This window comes from Hemicordylus capensis, chromosome 2 (genome assembly GCF_027244095.1).
Source record: "Hemicordylus capensis ecotype Gifberg chromosome 2, rHemCap1.1.pri, whole genome shotgun sequence".
Taxonomy (NCBI): domain Eukaryota; kingdom Metazoa; phylum Chordata; class Lepidosauria; order Squamata; family Cordylidae; genus Hemicordylus; species Hemicordylus capensis.
The window spans coordinates 181,113,345-181,133,049 of record NC_069658.1 but is presented as its reverse complement, the minus strand read 5'-3'; the positions used below and the strand labels follow the sequence as shown (position 1 = coordinate 181,133,049).

The 19,705-nt window shown below is 45.7% G+C and overlaps 2 protein-coding genes across 12 annotated transcripts in view; one reads left to right on the top strand and one right to left on the bottom strand.

Moving 5' to 3' along the window:
- LOC128347948 (complement C3-like) overlaps positions 1–19,705 on the top strand; it is a 136,900-nt gene that overhangs the window by 74,879 nt on the left and 42,316 nt on the right. For all 5 annotated transcript variants that reach the window (XR_008317844.1, XM_053303318.1, XM_053303317.1 and 2 more), the window contains exons 23-26: positions 884–970; positions 1,375–1,578; positions 9,831–9,906; positions 16,515–16,674. Coding sequence is in view for 4 of the 5 variants with exons in the window: in XM_053303318.1 (XP_053159293.1) it covers positions 884–970; positions 1,375–1,578; positions 9,831–9,906; positions 16,515–16,674 (527 nt within the window). In the remaining variant the exon portion in view is untranslated. The remainder of the gene's footprint in view (positions 1–883; positions 971–1,374; positions 1,579–9,830; positions 9,907–16,514; positions 16,675–19,705) is intronic.
- Positions 16,520–19,705, bottom strand: part of ZGLP1 (zinc finger GATA like protein 1) — a 64,789-nt gene continuing 61,603 nt past the window's right edge. For all 7 annotated transcript variants that reach the window (XM_053303326.1, XM_053303328.1, XM_053303331.1 and 4 more), the window contains exon 9: positions 16,520–17,573. The gene's annotated coding sequence lies outside the window, so the exon portion shown is untranslated. The remainder of the gene's footprint in view (positions 17,574–19,705) is intronic.

The window sequence follows — 19,705 nt, the reverse complement described above, 5'->3', positions numbered from 1 at the left end:
CGAGCCCTTTCTCACAATCCCGTGAGAGAGTTTGAGGGAGGGTGGCGGGGAAGGCTGAAGGAGCTTGCCTTCCTCACAGATGATCCTGCTGCCAGCTCTGGGTACGAGGATCACACACACCCAGACACTCCACTGATGCCCCAGGCAGTGTGGAGGTGCAGGGGTCAGGAGGACCCATCATCCCGGCCCCCGGGAAACCTACAATGAGTGTGTGGTGTGTTGTGGAGCGGACTGACCCCCCAGGGGGCGCTGACACATGGTCAAATAAACGGGGTGAAGGGAGTGCTCACTCCCTTAACCTTGTTTAAGAGCCCGGCTTCTTAGCCGGGTTTGCCACCAAAGCACTTCTGGGGGCCGCTCGCCTCCCGGCAGTTCCCACAGGCATCCCAGTCTGGGCTGCTCGTTAGAACAACCTCCGCCTATGACTTTCCCAAGGGCATATGGAATCACTAGAAGAAATGTTGCCTTAGTTGGTCTTAGGTCTACACAAATGGCAACCTACCAAGCTAAACCTGGCCCACCAGCCATTTTATGGTGGCTGCCTGGGGCTTGATAAACCTCTAATTTTGCTGCCTTTCAGGGACGAAGAAGAAAAAAAGGTGGGGGGCAGGGGGAGTTGTCAGCACCCAGCAAGCCACAATACAGGGCTGGTGAGTTACAACTTGTGCTGGCCTGTGTTAGGATGATGTTGCTCTCCACAGACCAGCCTTCCTCTGTCCCTGCCCTAGTATCTCCTGATGCTTTCCCACTTCTCCATGGTCCATCAAAGTGCTCTACTCCTATTGCATTGGCTTAGGAGACTCACTGGTGTCTTCAGTGCAGATGGGCAAAGGTATTTCTGTCACTGTGTGATTGCTCTCTCTCTTTTTACCTCCTTTTTCAGATGGAGTCCAGGAAGAGATGATCCTCTCCAATAATTTAGAGGATATGGTTCCCGACACAGAGCCCGAGACCAAAATTAGCATCTTAGGCAAGTTACTTTAGAACTTTAGGATTGTTTAACTGGAAAGGACCAAAACACCATCCAGCCCAACCCTGGCTGTCACCCCACTATGGAGCATCCACTGCTGAGTTAACCACTTAATGCACCTTCCAAGTGGATGGAACATACAGCAAGACCTCCCCAGCTGATCTCATCTCATTGAGTGGATGTGTGGCAGGGGCAAAAGTATTCCCACAGGATCCGTGGTCCCATCCTCATTTAGATCCTTAAAGTGAAGAGCCCTCGAATTAGGCCACAAAGCTAGTTACAGCAGCTCCTGATGCTTCAAAGAAAGAGCTGTTGATGCTCAGCATCCTGCCAGAGCAAGTGAATTCGACCCACAGCTGCCTTTCTGCAGGCTTGCAATACATCAGTATTCCTTTTGTGACCAGGCAATCCCGTGGCTCAGCTTACTGAGAACTCCATTGATGGGTCCAAATTGAGTCATCTCATCATAACCCCTTCTGGCTGTGTGGAGCAGAACCTGATCGGAATGACGGCACCAGTTATCGCCACCCACTACCTCGACAACACTGGGCAGTGGGAGAAGCTCGGAGTGGAGCGCAGAGCTGATGCAGTCAAGCAAATCATGATTGGTAAGGCAAGCAGGCAGGTCTCCAGACTTGCTCTCCCTCCCTGTCAAGGCAGAAGGTGCCATCTTATGCAGCTCAGGATAGTTCAGGTAGATGGTGCTTGGATTAATATCCATTCTAGGGTGTCTGGCTGCTCCCTGAGGTTGCACCACAGCCTCATCCAAGAACAGCAGCCCAGTACCCTATCCCATTGCAAATTATCATGGCTGGCTGAACGTCTTTTCACTACGCAGTGTGAGTTAAAATTTTATCCCTGTCCCCAGTAACCTATCTTGTATTGATCAGCTTAATAAACACCACATTAAACATTCCAGAGTTGACCCAGGCTATGTACAGACATACCTGGAAAGAGAATGACCTGCAGGTTTTTCTGCTATGGGCCAAACTCTGCTTCCTCCAACCTTCACTCCACAAACCACGTTTATAGCCTCCAAACAGGGCCAGTTTGTCCTTGAAGTGGACGGGTGTAGTCCCCTCAACATGGCAGATAAACCAAAATCTATAACACATGTCAAATCTTGAGTGTAGATCTCAATTCATTTGAAATAAGTAGGTTAGAGTAAACCAAGATTGACCAGTTCAGATGTCACAACAAATCTGGGTTTATTTTAACCTAAATAGCAAGCAGATGCTCACATTGGGGTGAGAGGGACAAGTGCATGCTCCTGAGGCAAGGGATGTCACACGGAGCCCAGCTTTAACTGCGGTTCTGTGCGACGTCTGAATTAGCCCATTGTGTAGACTAGAGGCAAGTTGCATTGCACACATAACTTTTCTTGCACAATGCAATTTCTCCGTACCATGCCCTGTGTAAAGGAAAGACACGTATGGAGTGAATTAAAGAGGAATTATGCTTGTATGTGATGTTTATGTCTCTCTTACACACACAGGCACATGAAGACAGTTCCTAGGATACCCACACCATACTGGGTCACTTCCATGCAAAATTTCAGTGCTCAAATCCAACAGGATACAAAAACACACACACCAGTCATCTGCAGATAACTCTCTTTTATTTACTTTCATCCCCTCCACCTCGTTTACATTTTGTCTGTACCCAGGATAGTCAGTGTAGTTCAGACCAGACCCTTAATTGTGTCTTTTGGAATGCACCATACTGACAAGCTGCTTCTCCAAAGTACAGGAGATTGATATAGATATATATTCTCAAGACTTTTTATATATCAGTAGCAGGCACCCCTGAGTGTTGGCATCCCAGGCAGTTGCCTAACTCTCCTCCATAATTGGGCTAGACTGGTGTACTCTTTTGCTGATGCCCTTACAAATATTAATGGCCCAAATGATTGCTTGGTAGGCCTGTCTTGATCCATTCATTTGTTGTCTAACTGAGTGTAGGACTCTTCCATCTCAAAGATTCAGAAACACCACTCCTGAGTGGTTGCAGCTCATTCTCTGCTGCCTGGAGCCGAGGACATCTCTGATTGGGTTATCCTTCCCACATGCTCCCAAGCAGGACTAATGAAAAAGTGTTAATAGCCTCAAGAGCCCAGGACGGATAACCCCGCCCAGTTCTTTTAGTCCTGTTGTGCTCATTGGCAGACCTCCATAGAACTTCTCGTAACTATTGTATTTTAATGTTTTTTATTTCAGTCCTCACTATTTCTATCGTACCTCGCCACTATATCTGTCTCCATTCTCTCCCTGCCTCTAATCTTCACTATTTTAACCTTCTCTATTTTTTAAGAAAAATAAATACCTCTCCTTTTGACCTTTTCTGTCCATATATGCCTATGGAGTGCCATCAGTGTATTAGGCATACCTTAGTCCCTGGGGAGGAAACAGAGCGGGTTGCCTGCTCCCAGCTAGAGCCCCGGGATCACCTCCTGCTGTGGCGCTGCCATTAACGACCACACCGCGCGGCCAGACAAACATGGGGGGTGCTGGATCGGGACCCTCTCTGATCGCGGGGAAGGATGCCAGACCGGGTCTTTCACTTCTAACCTGCACGATGCGGAGCTCAACTAGAGCTCAGGAAGGAGTACAGCCGGTCAGCGTGGGCCAGGCTTCAGCCTCGTTCCCACCGCTGCCGAGCTTGAGGGAGAAAATGCGCGCCATTGACGCCGCGAGTGCCAGCGGCTCTCCAAACTGCAGTGCGGCACTTTTGGCGGGAATGTTGGGAACCGCCACTAACCAAAGCCGTGCTTCTTTGGCGAGGAGAGCCACGGACAGCCAGGGACCAAGAACCGGACATCAAAGGGAGGCTGCTCTTTCAGGACAGAGAGAAGCGACTGCAGCACCGGTGAGATCCCTCCTTGTCGCGGCTAGCCAGGATGCCCCTCTAAATAGCTCCCAAACTTTACAGAGTGTCAGCCTTCCCCAGGAAATGCCCACTACCTGGCAAAATTGGATTAAAGAGACTTTAGTATAGTCCTTAAAGGGCATGATGCAAAAGTGGGGAAAGGGCAGGAAAAGGGTCAGGGGACATTCTACCTCCTCCCCCTCTTCTGAGGAATCTGAGAGTCAGGCACCCAGAAGGGCAAAGCGCAAAAGAAAGTGCACTAGTGGAGCTAGACATGATCAATCACCTCAACAAATTATTACCAATATGGAAGGGGTTCATCTGAAGGTGTCTGGTGGAGAATCCCCCAATCCTGCACCTAGTAACTCATTGCTTCCACTCCCTGCGCTGCTTGATACAGGCTCAAGCAATCCTACCATTATAATTCAAGTAACAGTACCTGATACAAGTAATCTTCCTAATATTCCTGTGGAGACACTTCCTGGGGATACAGGATGGGACACACTGGAAAAGGAAGAGGGGGAGTGGTCAGATGACCAGGAAAACCCAGCATCCACATTATCCTAACATCTATTCTCTCAGGAGGATTTTGCACCCCTTGTGTCCAGGGCTGTTTACATTGGTGCTTCAACCCTCAACTCCTACTGAATCGGTTCCACCCACTAAGAGAACACTTGTGTTTCCCAAGCAAAAGTACAAAGAATTGGCTTTACCCTTGCCCAAACTCTTCACTGAAATGGTAAAGGAGGAATGGCTGCTGGCCACCTCTAACTGAAAATCTGTAGCAGTGGCCAATAAATATTATTCCTTTCAACAGGAGGCAACAGATATGTTCAAGGTGCCCCCTACAGATGCACCAGTGGTCGCCCTGTTAAATGGAGCACTGTTGCCCAGGGATGGGGAATCAGCACTTAAAGATCAAAATGATTTTTTTTTAAAAATAGAATCCTCATTTAGAAAGGCAAATGAGGCATCATCTCTATCAATTAGTGCCTCAGCGGCTGCATCTATGCTGTTGCATGCCTCTGTGGTGTGGTTAGACTATCTGATTCAGGATCCTCCATTGGACATATATAGCTTAAGACATCAACTCATTAAAATACAAAAAGCTCAGGCATTTGTCTCAGATGCAACTCTAGATGCTATAAGGTTTTCTTCTAGGGCTTCTATGGCTACAGTTGTAGGACGACGTAACTTATGGCTGAAGCATTGGCCAGTGGATGCAGCATCTAGGACAAACCTGGCCGCAGTGCCCTATGATGGAGTTAAGCTTTATGGAAAAGAAGCTCTCAAGGAGGTACTGGTGGAGTCAAAAGACAAACGTAAGGCCATGCCTCTACCTCCAATCCCACGCTGGCAGGAATACCCTCCTCCTAGGAGGTCTTTTCAATTTCAATATCAGCCATTTCGATCTTTCTGTCCCTCCTTTCATGGGAGGGACAGAGATTCTAGATACCAACACTCCCAATGGAACAGGCAATGAGGGGCTAGAATGTATAATCAAAATGGGCAGGGTTTCTCAAACCAGCCCAAACCACAAAAGCAACAATGACCTACCCTTAGGGGGTTTGGGAGGCCGACTGTCAACCTTCCTACAAAAATGGCAGGAAACTACCACAGATCAGTGGGTCCTAACAACAATTGCAACAGGATACACTATAGAACTAACAACCAATCCTCCAAGCAGATTTATACCAACACCAAGATCACGCTGGCCTATCAAACGCATAGGTTTACTAAACGCAATACAACATCTGATGGACATAAGTGTGATAGAGCTGGTTCCTCCCTATGAACAGGGTCAGGGAATTTATTCAATCATATTCACTATCCCAAAAAAGGACAGATCACCCAGGGCAGTACTGGATTTAAAATTCAAAAACTGGTGGGTTCCAAAGCGCAGGTTTTGCATGGAATCCCTTTGGTCCATAACAGAAGCCTTGCAACACCTAGAGCTATTAGCTTCCAGAGACCTAAAGGAGGGACATTTGCATATCCCAATACACCCCAACAGTCGACATCTACTGCACTTCAAATACTGTGGGGTACATTATCAGTACAAGGCCCTTCCCTTCGGACTGTCCTCAGCCCCATGAATATTTACCAAGGTGCTGGCACCTTTGATTGTGCACCTGAGGCTTCAGGGAATACACATTTTCTCTTATTTGGACCATCTACTTTTAAGATCTCCGTCCATGTTTGCAGCATCAGGATACCTTCGGCTAGCTCTACACACCTTAGAACAGCACGGGTTCCTCGCAAACAAGGAAAAGAGCCATCTGATACCGTCATACAAAATTTTACACCTTGGGGTACTGATAATTACCCACAGAGACAGACTATACTTGCCAGAAGAGTGGGTGAAATTTTAAAAAAGGAACTGGCAGAGGTACTTTGGGCTCAAGGGGCCAAGTTACTCTCCTTAACACGACTCCTCGGCTTGATGATGGCCACTCTGGACTCCGTACCTTGGGCCAGATTCCACTTGAGGGCCCTTCAATGGTTCCGCCACAAATTCAGGAACCCGATAGCCAAAAAGATCAACATAACTCTATCGGTTCCACAACAGACACTAGAGTCACTACAGTGATGGTTGATATGCCAATATTCATCAAGGAAGAAAATTCCTTGATCCACCTGGAGTCATCATCACGACCGACACCAGCAAGACCAGCTGGGGGGCCCATTGTCTACGCAGATCAGCCCAGGGATGTTGGTCCTCAACAGAGGCTTTAAACAGCATCAATTGGTTAGAGCTGCGGGTCATCCATCTGGCATTATTTGCATTCTGGGACATGATATTCAACAGACATGTGTTAGTCAGAACAGACAACACTACTTCAAAGGCCCACATAAATAGGCAAGGAGGGACCAAGTCGAGATCACTCCAAGAGGAAGCAGCGCTGATCATGTCTTGGGTGGAAAATCATCTCACATCAATCATGGCTCACCGTGTCCAGGGGGATCTCAACTCAATTGTGGACAGGCTACGTTGAGAACAGCTTCTACCAGGTGAGTGGGCACACAACAGGAGGATCTTCCAGAAGATCACACAACGATTCGGAAGACCACGGGTCAACTTGTTCATGTTGATGCTCAGCACACAGCTGCCCAGATTCTTCACCCGCTTCCCATGTCCACAAGCGGAGGAAGTGGACGCACTGTCAGTGGAGTGGACCTCGGAGTTCCTCTATGCATTCCCACCAACACCACTACTGACACGATTCCTTTGCAGAGTTCATCAACTCAGAGCACAGGTCATCCTGGTAGCTCCATACTGGCCCAGGAAGCTATGGTTTCCAGAACTGTACCACATGGCCACACAGGAACCATGGTTTCTGCCGGTGTCAGCGGACTTGCTCCATCAAGGTCCAGTCGAACATCACAATCCAGGCTGGTTACAGCTAGCCACCTGGAGACTGAGCGAGGAATATTAAGTAAATTTGGATACTCGAACAGTGTACTCACAACAATGTTGGCCTCCACAAGAGATTCTACCAAACGTATCTATCAGTACATGTGGAGAGCTTTTCTATGATGGTCGGCCAGGCACTCGATACCTCATGATGCAGCAACCATTAAAGATCTCCTAGCATTCCTCCAAGAAGGATTAGACAAAAGGCTCAAGGCGAACACGCTGAAGAGACAGGCTGCATCACTGACAGAGATTATAGCAGGGATTTCAAAAATCAAGATAATGAACCATCTCCATATTAAAAGGTTCCTGAGAGGTGCAACCTTACTGTCACCCATGGTGGTTCATCGTTTTCCATTTTGGAATTTACACACTATTCTCCGAGCACTTCAGGATGCACCCTTTGAACCAATAAGGACCATACCTTCAAGACTCTTATCATACAAGACTACCTTTTTGATAGCAATAACTTCTGCCGCAGGATCTCAGAATTACATGCTTTGTCAACGCACAAGAACCTCTGTATTTTTTCGGCAGACTCGGTCCAACTTATACCAGATCCCTTCATCAGGCCAAAGGTGTCCTCGGCTTACCATCACTCACAGGATGTCATATTACCCTTGTTCTGTCCTAGACCAGCACATCCAAAAGAACAAGAGTGGCACAAATTGGATGTACGCAGATGTCTCAAGATGTATTTGAGATGTACAGAGGACTTCATAAGGATGGAAGCACTTTTCGTCTGTTTCCTACCTGCTTCCATGGGAAATCAAGCATCAGCACCTACCATTACCAGATGGATACGTGATTGCATTTCTCTAGCTTATGACTCACTGCATCTTCAATCCCCAGAACATATTCTGGCACACTCTACCAGAGTAGCAGCCACATCTGCTGCTTTTTCAGTGAACGCAGCTGTAGATGAAATGTGTAGGGTGGCTTCTTGGAAGGCACCATCAACATTTACAAAGCACTACAAGATTGGCTTATATGCCTCCTCTCAGGCTGCATTTGGTCACAGGGTGCTTCAACAGGTTCTTCCCCCAGAGTAGGCAAGGACATTCCCTCCCAGAGAGTGTTATGGCCAGAGCTGTGGTATGTGCCAATTAGAAAAGTCCTCGGCTCCAGGCAGCAGAGAACAGAGCATTGGTTTACTTACTGTGAAGGCTTCTTCTTGCTGCTGGAGCCGAGGACATCTTGGCCCTCCCAGGTGGTGTCCTGGCCTACTCCATGGGAAACCAAGAGGTACTAAAGGGTACAAGTTATTAATCCTGTGATGTCTGTTGGAATTTTTTCTCTGTTTCCTATATATCAATCTATTAACTGTTTTTATAGTTATTACATTCAGTGCTACTTGCATATTTGACCTAAAAGAACTGGGCGGGGTTATAAGGCTAGTAACACTTTTAAATTAGTCCTGCCTGGGAGCACGTGGGAATGATAACCCAATCAGAGACGTCCTTGGCTCCAGCAGCAAGAAGAAGCCTTCACGGTCAGTGAACCAATGCTCTGTTTTCTAGCCAAATGGGTGCCTGCATTGCTAAGCCTACCACTTTGCTTGCATGCTGCAGGTTAGGGCTGTGCATGGAACCAGCAGGGGGCCAGTTCGATGGCAGTTGGGGGTCCACCCTTAAGGGCGGGGGAGGATGCACTTTCCCTCCCCCAGCCACGTTCCCCCTGCTGGCGCACAATTTCCAAAAAGCCTGTCGGGGTGGCAGTGTACCTCCCTGCTGCCCCATTGCCCTGTTTACCGGATCTTCCTGGAAGTACTAGACATGCCTGGGCAATGCGCTCACACACACCCCCGACACATGAAGGCATGTCTAGTACTTCTGGGTAGATCCAGGCAACGGGGCAACGGGGCGGCAGGGAGGTATGCTGCCGCCCCGACGGGCTTCTCAGAAATCGCACACCAGTGGGGGAAAAATGGGGGGGGGAGTGCATCCTCCTGCACCCTTAAAGGTGGACCCCCCATCGCAGACCCGCCATCGAACCTTCTAGCCGGCCAGGGTTCTAACCTGTTCGGAGGCCCATAAAAGGGCCTCCGAACAGGTTTGTGCACATCCCTAGTGCGGGTGATGGCTTCTGAGAAATAATGCTGGCTAACTGAATTGTGAGACAAGAGAATTACCATACCCATTCTGATGAGCTGGGAAACTGGGGTATTAAAACAGAAATGGACTATTCTCTGTGTCGTATGAATCACACTTCCCAATTAAATGGAAGTGCAAGCCATTGCCCTCCAGCCCAGTTTTTGTTATGCTCTTAAAGAGCAGGACAGCCAATTTCAGAGCTGCCCTTGCTTCCCTTCAGTACCCCAACTGGCATAGTCTGAACCATTGGCGAAATTTGGATTTGGAATTCCCATGCCAAGAGACCCAAAAGGAAAGCTTGAAAAGAATGCAAATCAAGGTGAATATGCAAAGGAAAAGCAGTACAGATGAGACAGTGCAGCAAAAAAGGAGGGAGAGCAAGATGTCTTTCTGTGCAAGAACAATGTCCTTGATTCTGCCTATCTGGATACATGCTTTTAAATAGCTGGACCAGCTTTCCACACCTTTTGCCCTCCTCCATTTTCAGGTTATACACGGCAGCTGAAATACAAGCAAGCTGACCACTCCTATCACCCTTATAGCAACAGCAAGTCGGGCACTTGGTAAGTACAGAATCTCTGTGATATTAATGCCCTTTGGCCACTGAGGGGCTTTCCAAGGGTGCTTCCAGATGGAGGGCTTTTTGCACTTCTGTGGGACTCTGCATTGAACTGTATGTGGAAGAGAAACCGCATTTCCACAAGCAGCAGTTCTCGCAGGTTCTCTTTTGTATACACAGTTAGCTATTTTTAAATCTGTGCGTTGGGGCAGAACTTTGCCAATTGGCTACCTGTCCTCACATCTCCCCTCCAAGACTGTCTCTTTTGAAATGTAAATATGTTGCACACACTTCCAGTTTACCTAACTTTCGCAGCATCTCATCTCCATTTCTGACTCCTGTGGAGCTTGGAATGAGGCACGGATGTTGTATTAGCACAACTGCACCGTTTAGGAGTGCCATGGTTTTAAAAAAGAAAAGAAAAGAAACAAGTGTGTTGTTTTAAGTGTCTTCCTGCTCTCTGGATATTGTTGCTGATATTGTTGCTGATTAACCACTTCCTGAAATACTTTTTTCCTACCCAAACCTTTCCTTTTAATAACTTAGCTGCAATCCTATGTACTCTTTTTCTGGGAGTTAGCCCCACTGAAAATAATGGAGCTAAATGTGTCCATAAGTATACACAATAGAATAAACCACCATCTGGAAAGGTCCCAATTATCTTCATATGTTCGATTTAAATTTATATTGACTTTCAAATGTCTTCATTCTCCCCCCGCCCCCATTTAGCTATTTATCCCTCTTTCTGTGCCCCCTCTTGGTCTTTTTGCTTGCCTGCCATTAGAATGATTTGGCCCCTACCTTTACTGCATTTGCTTTTTGATTCTAGCATACCTGAATGAATCTCCCGGCTATACTTTCCCTTCTCCCCATTTTTATATCTCTCCTGTCTGATGTTATGCCTGAGGACAGGACATGTAACAAGAACCAGTGTGGTGTAGACTTGGACCAAGAAGATTACAATCTCCACTCAGCCATGAAGGTCACTGAGTGACTTTACACCAATCACTTTCCTTCATAGGAAAATTGGAAAATGCCTTATACTGAGTCAGATCATCGGTCCATCTAGCTCAGTATTATCTACACCGGCTGGCAGCAGCACTCCAGCGGCACTCCAAGGTAGGCTCAGTCTTTCCCAGCCTACCTGGGAATGCTAAGGAGTGAACCTGGGACATGCTTCTGCATGCAAAGCAGATGCTCTACCACTGAGCTGTGGCCCCATTCAGCCTAATCTGATGCAGCGGTAGGTGGAGGGTAACAGCATATTTTGCCCCACATTTCTTGGAGAAAGGATCGAGCAAAATGTAAGGAAAAGTTTTAGTTGTTTTAAACGTACAGTAGTACCTAATTATTGAAGGTGCATTAGAAATAATGTCTGCCATGATGTTCAAGGGTAAAGGAGATGGAGTGACTTGTGATGCCGCTGCTCCAAACACAGCAGCAGCAGCACTGCTGTGGAGTACAAGCAGTTGCACCACCAGTATTGTCATATTTCTTCCCATTGTTGCAAATAAGGGGAAATGCAGGAACGTGGGTAGTACTACCACCTATTCCCTACAACAGTGAGACTGCTTCCAAGTTTGCAGCACCCTGCATCACTCTGTCTTCCTTAATGCATCGTATCAGCCAACAACAACAATACTAAATGGCTTGAGCCTTTCTATCTTGTGCATTCCACTTCTGAAATTCATCCAAGATTGCAGTGAACAATTTTGTATATTGGACAAAAATGCTTTCCATAGCTTCCAAATTTCTAGATATTTCATGTTCCAAAGACTTGCCCCAGTGCTATTTTGATTAACTTCCTAAGTACTTTTAAAGCAGATATTTTTGGGGGTGGGGGTGGGGGATGAAAGCCCCATTGTAAGGCCAAAAAAGTAATGGTTCATGCTGTTTCTAACACCCAGCAAAGGCACCAAGAATTTTTAATCATTTTTAATGGCCAAATATTTTGGGGGGCCAAAAAAATTTTTTTTTAATTCTAGAGACATTTTCCAATTGTCTTGCACAGCAGGGGAAAGGGCTGGATTTAAGTTATAGCTACCAACTACATGCCACACACAGGGACTCTTCAAATGACTTCAAATGACTTGTAGCAGATTGTTGTTCTCTGAGAGGAATACAAAATATGTGTATTACAAATCTCATTTTCAACTGTACATACCCATACATGTAAGAGAGAGGTGCACCCATAACTTGCAAGCCACTGTAAAGCACACTTGTGCTGCTTCCAAAGTCAGGGTTGCTGAATGCCTGCTAAGCATTGTGAAAATGCAGTTCCAACACTACTCCCAATGAGAGTAGTGTCGGAGGAGCTGCATCTTCACAAGATTCAGTAGGCACTCAGCAGCCCTGCCTTTGGGAGCAGCATGTGCATGCTTTACAGTGGCTCACAAGCTGTGCGCGTGTAGCAGATTGTGGGTAGTGGAAAATGCCTTTCCTGACTCAGGCCAGGTTACTGGATAATCTCCCTGACCGGTCTAAACCAGTTCTGCAACAGAGGAAGACTTTAGTGCTGAGTCATCCCTGTCTTGTGCTCTGAGATGCAGAATGGCTGGTTTAAAAATCTGTAACTTTCAAGACCCAAAAGGGAAAACCTAGAAGTTCTGGTAGGTTCCTGCTACCACCAAGCACTCTAAGACTAGCCTAGAACTGGACCATTGAATTGAGTGCTTTAGTCCAAGGTCCCTCTATAGCTGGGTACTGAGCAAATGCAAAAATCTGCTCCCCATTTTTGCTAACAGGCAAGACTAAAGAAAAAAAACCTTTCCCTCCTGGGTGTTTTGCCTGAACGTGAAGTTAATTATTAATTTGGCCAAGCTGTCTTTGAGACGTGTTCTGCACCAAAGAAACACCCACACACACACTTTCGCAGCCCCCCTGCTGGTTAATAACCACCCTTGGAGGCTTTACAAGGTAAATAACAAAGAAAAAAACTTTTATTCAATTAATATAGACTGGTTCTGTCTGAGGCTTTCAGATTTTTAACCCCTGCTAACTTGGCAAAGAGGCACCTTTTAACATGGTGCTTCTCTTTATTTAGCAGGTGGAGAGTAACTGGCCCTATCCACCCGCAGCACAGTACCTACAGTGACTGTTGCTGGTATCTATCTTATGTTTATTTTTAGATTGTGAGCCCTTTGGGGTTAGGGATCCATCTTACTAATTTATTATTTCTCTGTGTAAACCGCCCTGAGCCCTTTTTGGAAGGGCAGCATAGAAATCAAATAAATAAATAATTTTTAGAAACACTTCAAAAATAATTAGTTGGTTACAAGAATACTTCAAAAGCGCCTCAATGATGCTGTGGCGGCACACTTTAAAATTTAGTTACTTAGTTGCAAATAATAGATATTTAGAAAATGCAAAGCACACACACCAAAGAAACAGAAATTCTAACACAAATTCTTACTAAAACACTTTCTCCTGCCCTAGACTTCCCAAACCACTAGCCTTGGCTTCCCGTCCCCTTGAACTCACCAAGCTCCTGATGAGAATCAAGCCTCCTGCAGATGTCTCACCCTGAGAGATTATCCTGCAGCTCCGCCATAAGGCATCCGACTTCCTGCTAGACCACACTCTCTGCACTGACTTCCCAGAATTCCCAGCAACAGCTGTCTAGGTCCCACCCTCCTGGTGTACTGATTGGGTGAGCCTTGGAGTTCACCAGCCTGTCAGTCAGGACAAAGGTTTACTTCCTGATAACTCTTCAGAGGGAGGGGAGGCTGGTCACTACAGTGCACCTCTCTCTTACATGCATAGATGTCTGCCCAGTATGTAAGCCACTATATTGTTAAAAGGCATTATTTGAAGCTCTTCATGCTTCAGAGGAAAAGCACTGTTCTTAAAAGGTGGTTTAGGAGTGTAACGATCAGCCCTCCCTCTCCCCTAAAGAGTGAACCAAAAGTGAACCCTGTCTTGATTGAGAGGCAGTGACTTCTAGGGGTCAGCCACTCAGCACACAGTGGGTGGGACCCTGAGGCCCATGAAGCAGGAAGAGAAGCGTGTCTTTGTTCAGAAGGAGCTTGGTAGGAGATGAGGAAAGCACAGGCAAAAAGGCTTAGTGAGGAGCAATGGTATTTTGTTCCCTCATGGTCAAAAGCTAGCCTGGAGATTTCTCTCAAGAAGAATGAGCTGGCTGGAGGTCAGGAGATGTGGCCACAAAGTATGGCTGCAGAAAAATCTCTCTGCAAATCCAGGGAAGCCAGGAGGGAAGGAAACCTGAATTCTCTACCATGGTTCTGGTGAGTTCAAGGCAAAGGAAGCCAGGGCTTTTGACTTTGGGGAGAGTTTAGACTAGGGAACTGTTAGACAGCTGTGGCATTAGAAACTTATTTTTCTTTCATGTGCATTGTGCATCCTGGATATTGATCTAAGTTTGTCTATCGGTAACATAACAAGCTAAGAGAAATTGTGCTGGTGCCATTCCAGCAGGGCGTTGCAAAAGTCTCTTTAAATTCTTAAAGGGTTCTTTTTTATATTTTCTTACATCTATGTTCTTTGCAACCAGGTAACCATGATTTTTAAAGTGTGTCACCCCAATATCATTTGAGGGTGCTTTTTGAAGTATTTTTGAATCTACTGAGTGTTTCCTTTACCTGCAACTAAAAAGATGAGACATCCTCAGACTGAAGCAGTCTCTAGTATTTTGAATAAAGTTTCTTTTTCTTTTTTGTTCTTTGCAAACCTCAACCAGCCTCTTTGAGTGGATTTTTAACTCAGGAAAGGGGGGGGCTAAAAAGGGGTTTACTCTGGTGCAAAACACGTCTTAATTTTGATTGCTCAGCAACCCTACCAATGTTTCCTCATCGCGTGTAGGCTTGCATGTGGAGGGTATTTTTTGTACTTTTCCACTGGTAAAGAGAAGGAGAGTTCCTTGGAATTTTGCCCACACCGGGGTGGGGGGATTAAACTCTGTTAAGAAGTGGGCGTGGTGGCAGTGATTGAGCTACTAAAGGAACTGTTTAAAGGAACAGCTTTTATGGGTGAAAGAGAGAGAGAGGATGATCCAGCATTTTTCTTCACCTCACATGAGCTTGCTTTGAGACAAAGGCTGGGTTAAATCCGCTACAAGGATATACTACAAACCTATATTGATTTTAAGTTTCACTGCCATGATTTCTGCCAAAGAAAACCTCCCTCCATGACTTTCTGTTTTAGTTGTCAGCCTCATAATGCCCTCCTATGTTCCACTGCTATCTAAGAACTTGGAGAGTTGGATTTTATTTTCTATGAAATCATTAAAGCATGAACTGTTTTTTGTCAGCAGTGTGGATCAATGAGGGGGTATTCTGGGCTGAATTACAATTCTAGGATTAAAAAAAATATCTTTGTTTTAAGAGTAGAGTTAAGATGTGTACGTAAAAAAACAAGGAATTGTAAGTTAAGAGGTCTGCCTTACCGTACACAACGTACATGGTAAACACATTCTACAGTGTGTATTTGTGTTCGCTTACAACTTAGCCTCCAGGTACCCACACTTCTCCTTGGTCTTTCTGTCCTAGCCCTCTTCCTCTGCAGCTTGGGGGCAGCACTGAAGCTGAGGGAAACTGTCTATATATAGATATTATACCCTATATAAATATTATTTAGCATAATAATAATAAACCAGTGAGCAATACAGTTGATAGATGGAGTACATAGAGGGCACAAAACTGGGGGAAGATGGGCATTTGGGAAAGTATCTGAATGATTGTGTGGCAAACGACAAGGCAAGGTGGCAAGGCCAGCATTTAGGACTAATATGCATAGCACTGGTATTTGCAAGGCTCCATTTCAAATAGCTCTGTTTCAAATGAATTAATTAGATCTTGAGAATATATAAGCAGACAGAGCAAGTATTTTATTCTTATTATGCTTAAATACTTCCCTGGTTATATTTTCTGTTAAGCACAAGTACATTCTACAACTTAAAATAAGCTTTGCAAGAGACTGGTTGTCCGATTTAAAAGTTTAGAACTGACAACCATAGCAGACCATGTTTTTGTTTAAAATGTATACGGTTGTCTTAAGATAAATTTTGGAAGAGGCTGGTTGTCAGAATTAAAAGTTTCAAATTTAAAAGCTTTTGTGTTTGCCTGAAACCACAATAAAACCTCTAAATACCAGTTGCAGAGGAGTAACAGCAGGGCTGTTATGCAGAAGAGGCAAGGAGCCCTTTCTCACAATCAGTGAGAAAGGGCAAGAGGGCTAGTAGGGAGGAAGCCTTAAAAATCATACCTCCCTGCAGACAACCGAGGGCTACTTCTTCGGTGGGCGGATTGCCCACCCAAACAATTACCAGCTGCTCCCGGCAGCTTAGAGGGTCTGAGTGCTGGGACACATGCCCCCCACCCCAAGCTCCCACCATGCATTGCGTGAGTGGGCTTCCTTAGCCTAGTTTTGCCTGCCCGTGTGAATAGCTTCAAGGACTGAGGCTGGAAAAAACAAGGGAGAGTGTGGGTTCACAGAAGCTAAGCTGTAAGCAAGCACTCTGTGCAAGACTTTGGACAAGCCTTAGTTCCCTCATCAACATAGATTGTCATTTTAATTCATGACCTAACATAAGGTGGGTAGCTTACTGTGTATTAAAAACATGGAGATAGTTCAACTAACACACCACATTCTTTACAGGATAACAGCATACATCGCAAAGGTCTTTGCCATGGCTAGCAAACTAGCAAGTATTGATTCCACGGTCCTCTGTGGAAGTGTGAAATGGCTGATTCTGGAGAGGCAAAAACCAGATGGAGTATTCACTGAAGAAGCCCCTGTATCGAGCACATCAATGACGGTGGGCATTCTTGCTACTGTTGATGATACTTGAATAAGCCCATTGTCTTTTTTCCACCTGGTCAGGGCAGTGGTGTGGTTTGCAGTACCATGGTTGAGCCACTAGAGGGCAACATGGTAAGGCAGCCAGGGTCCATGCTCACACAGCAGGCTAAGTCCTGCCTGCAAGGTTCAGGGTGGTTTGCGGAGCTAAGCAGGAGATGTTGTACCAGCGACTGGAAACTGGAGCTACAGAATTTAAATAGGAGCCAAGATGTTTCCACTTACTTCTTGGTCTTCCTCCGCCTCATCTGTTGCAGCTGGTTCTGGTTCTGACTCTTCCTCACAAGGAGACCCCTCTTCCTCACAAGGTGATCTTTCCGGAGTCAAAGGGCTGGCAGCCATGCATTTCACCACTGCTGTCACTCTGCCTGGGCTCGGCAATGGAAAAGCTCTTGGAGGCCCAGCAGCCACATGGGCAACTCTCCCAAGGTCAGGGGTTAGGACCCATTCACCACCCTACTCCATGGGGGTTACATCACCTTGCCGATCTGCAGAGGAGAAGGGTGCAACGCTGTGCTCCAGAGGGACCCGCAGCTTGGAACTGACAGAGAGGCTGAATGGAGGTTTCTTGTCAGAGAGGCAGGCTGGGGGTTCCTCATCAGGCTGGAGGAACCCTCTTTGAAGGGTTCCTCATCAGATCTTGATGCCCAAGAATCCTTGTCATGATCCTCTGTGAATCCATACATAAAGGAGTGCACCTGCACCTTTAAGACTCTCAGGGCTCTTCTAAAGTTCCTCATGACACTCTGTCACCCACATTGGGATATGAATCCGTTAATTTAGGCAGTTAGCACCTAAATCTTCGACCCCTAGCCAGCAGATCGAGATACTTGCTGTTCTGGACAGAGAGCCACAAATCTGAAAATGTGAGAGAAATGTTAAGTTATTCATGGGCACTCCTAAGTCATTCAAAAAGTACATTAGATGTGAGGCAAAGCTACCAACTTCCTATAGGCACAACCTGTGTCTAACTGTTGGAGATGGAGTTCCAGTGCATCGAACTCTTGCACCAACTATCCTAATGACCACTAGGGGCATTGAGAGTAGAGAGTAGAGTAGAGGCATTGAGGGTTTCCTTACCTGTCCCTGCTTTACCTCTACCCTATGACCCCTGCCTTGACTCCTCAGGTATTTCCTGTAGTGAGTCAGTCCTCCTTCCTTTCCTCTTGGAGAGCAGATGGGAGCATCTCTCTCTCCCCCCACTTATTCATTATGTAGCTCATAGTTAGGATAGATCTTTCCTATCTCAAATGTAAAGGTAAAGTGTGCTGTCAAGTCAGTGTCGACTCCTGGCAACCACAGAGCCCTGTGGTTTTCCTTGGTAGGAGGGGTTTACTATTGCCGCCTCCTTTCAGAGGATGCCTTTCAGCATCTTCCTTTCAGCATATTCCTATAGTACCAGCAGGGATTCGAACCAGCAATCTTCTGCTTGTTAGTCAAGCATTTCCCCGCTGCGCCACTTAAGGTGACTATCTCAAATGTACTAAACTAATAAACCTTATTTAGTTTAGACTGCACTACAATCTCCATTCTTAAATAGCTGCAAAAACAAAGCTCTGCACTACTTCGTAACTGGAGTGGGCAGCTTCCTCTTGGTGCTTTGCTAAACAGTTACAAACGCCAACACTAACATGCCTAGGAGCTTTCCCAGATGGGCGGCTTTACTGCAGCAGGAACTGCCCAAAATTAAACTGTTTTGAGCACTGCACCAAAATGCGACTCATATAATGTGCAATGGCTGCAAATAGTCAGGAAAAATGCTGAATAATGCCATTGGCTTATTCAAGGCGAGTTTGTTGCCATCCTGACATCACTGTAAATGGTTTCTTCATATGAACTCCTCCCCCCAGCCCAAGCAAAGTTTTTTTGGAAAAGCTCCAGGAGGAGCATAAGTAGGCTGCTTGTCATATCATGGCTATGAGCTGCCCTATACAACCTGGCTCTTCTCCTCTATGCTTTGTTTGACTGATTGTTTGCCTGAAAGGTGTATCTCTGGGAAATTAAACTGTACACAATTTAAAACAAATATAAAACAGAGTAAAAAAAGTTAAAACAATTTCATAGGTTAAAAACAAAGAGTTTAAAATTAATTTCAGTTAAAACCAGAGAAGACACGTGTGTCTTGAGGGTCTTCCTAAAAGGAATCAGAGATGGAGATGCTCTAATTTTGACAGGGAGCATATTCGAAACCCTCGAGGCAGCCACAGGGAAGGCCCGGTCCTGAGTCACAACCAAAAAACTTTATCATCTATCTTGGAGACAATCAATTCCATGATGACACTTACTTTAATACCAACATTTTCCATGATAGAGATCTCAGTATCAACAGAAACATTGCCTGCTCAGATCTTGCAAGAATGTTATCCATGCCGAACTCTATAGAAAGACTTTCTGCATTGACTAGAATTGTTAAAACTACTATCTCAGAGACATGTTCAATAAAAGAATGCATGACCACGAACAGACTGAGAAAGTTAGGAGGAAAAAGAAGTCAGAGATAAAGACTTATATTCAATACAGATAATCGGAGCCAATGCTGTTGTTGACACTGAAGCCAGAACAACAATGGAAGTCTTTGTGGATACCAGAAAACTCAGCATCGATAAGGCGACTCTTCTTTATAGCACCAACAACATCTAGTGGTACATTCTCGGTATCAACACTCTCTCCCTCAGCAACTTCGTGATCAAACACATCAACAGCTACTGTGTCAAAACAGGTAGGAGAACTGAGGACGTAAATGTTGACAGTGAAACAGACCATGATGTCGATGAACACTGTGTCTCCCGAACACTGCATTCATGCAATGATGTACCTAACGCACCTAGTAAGACTGATATGATGGAAGTAGCAATTAAGATTCCATTGACCCCCTTCTATGCCTCCATACAAGGGACAATATGTAGTAAGACTGGGATGATCATGCAGAAGAACATCAAAGTCCACTGAAAGCAAGATATGCCATTTTGCAGTTGCCACAGTTCTCACCA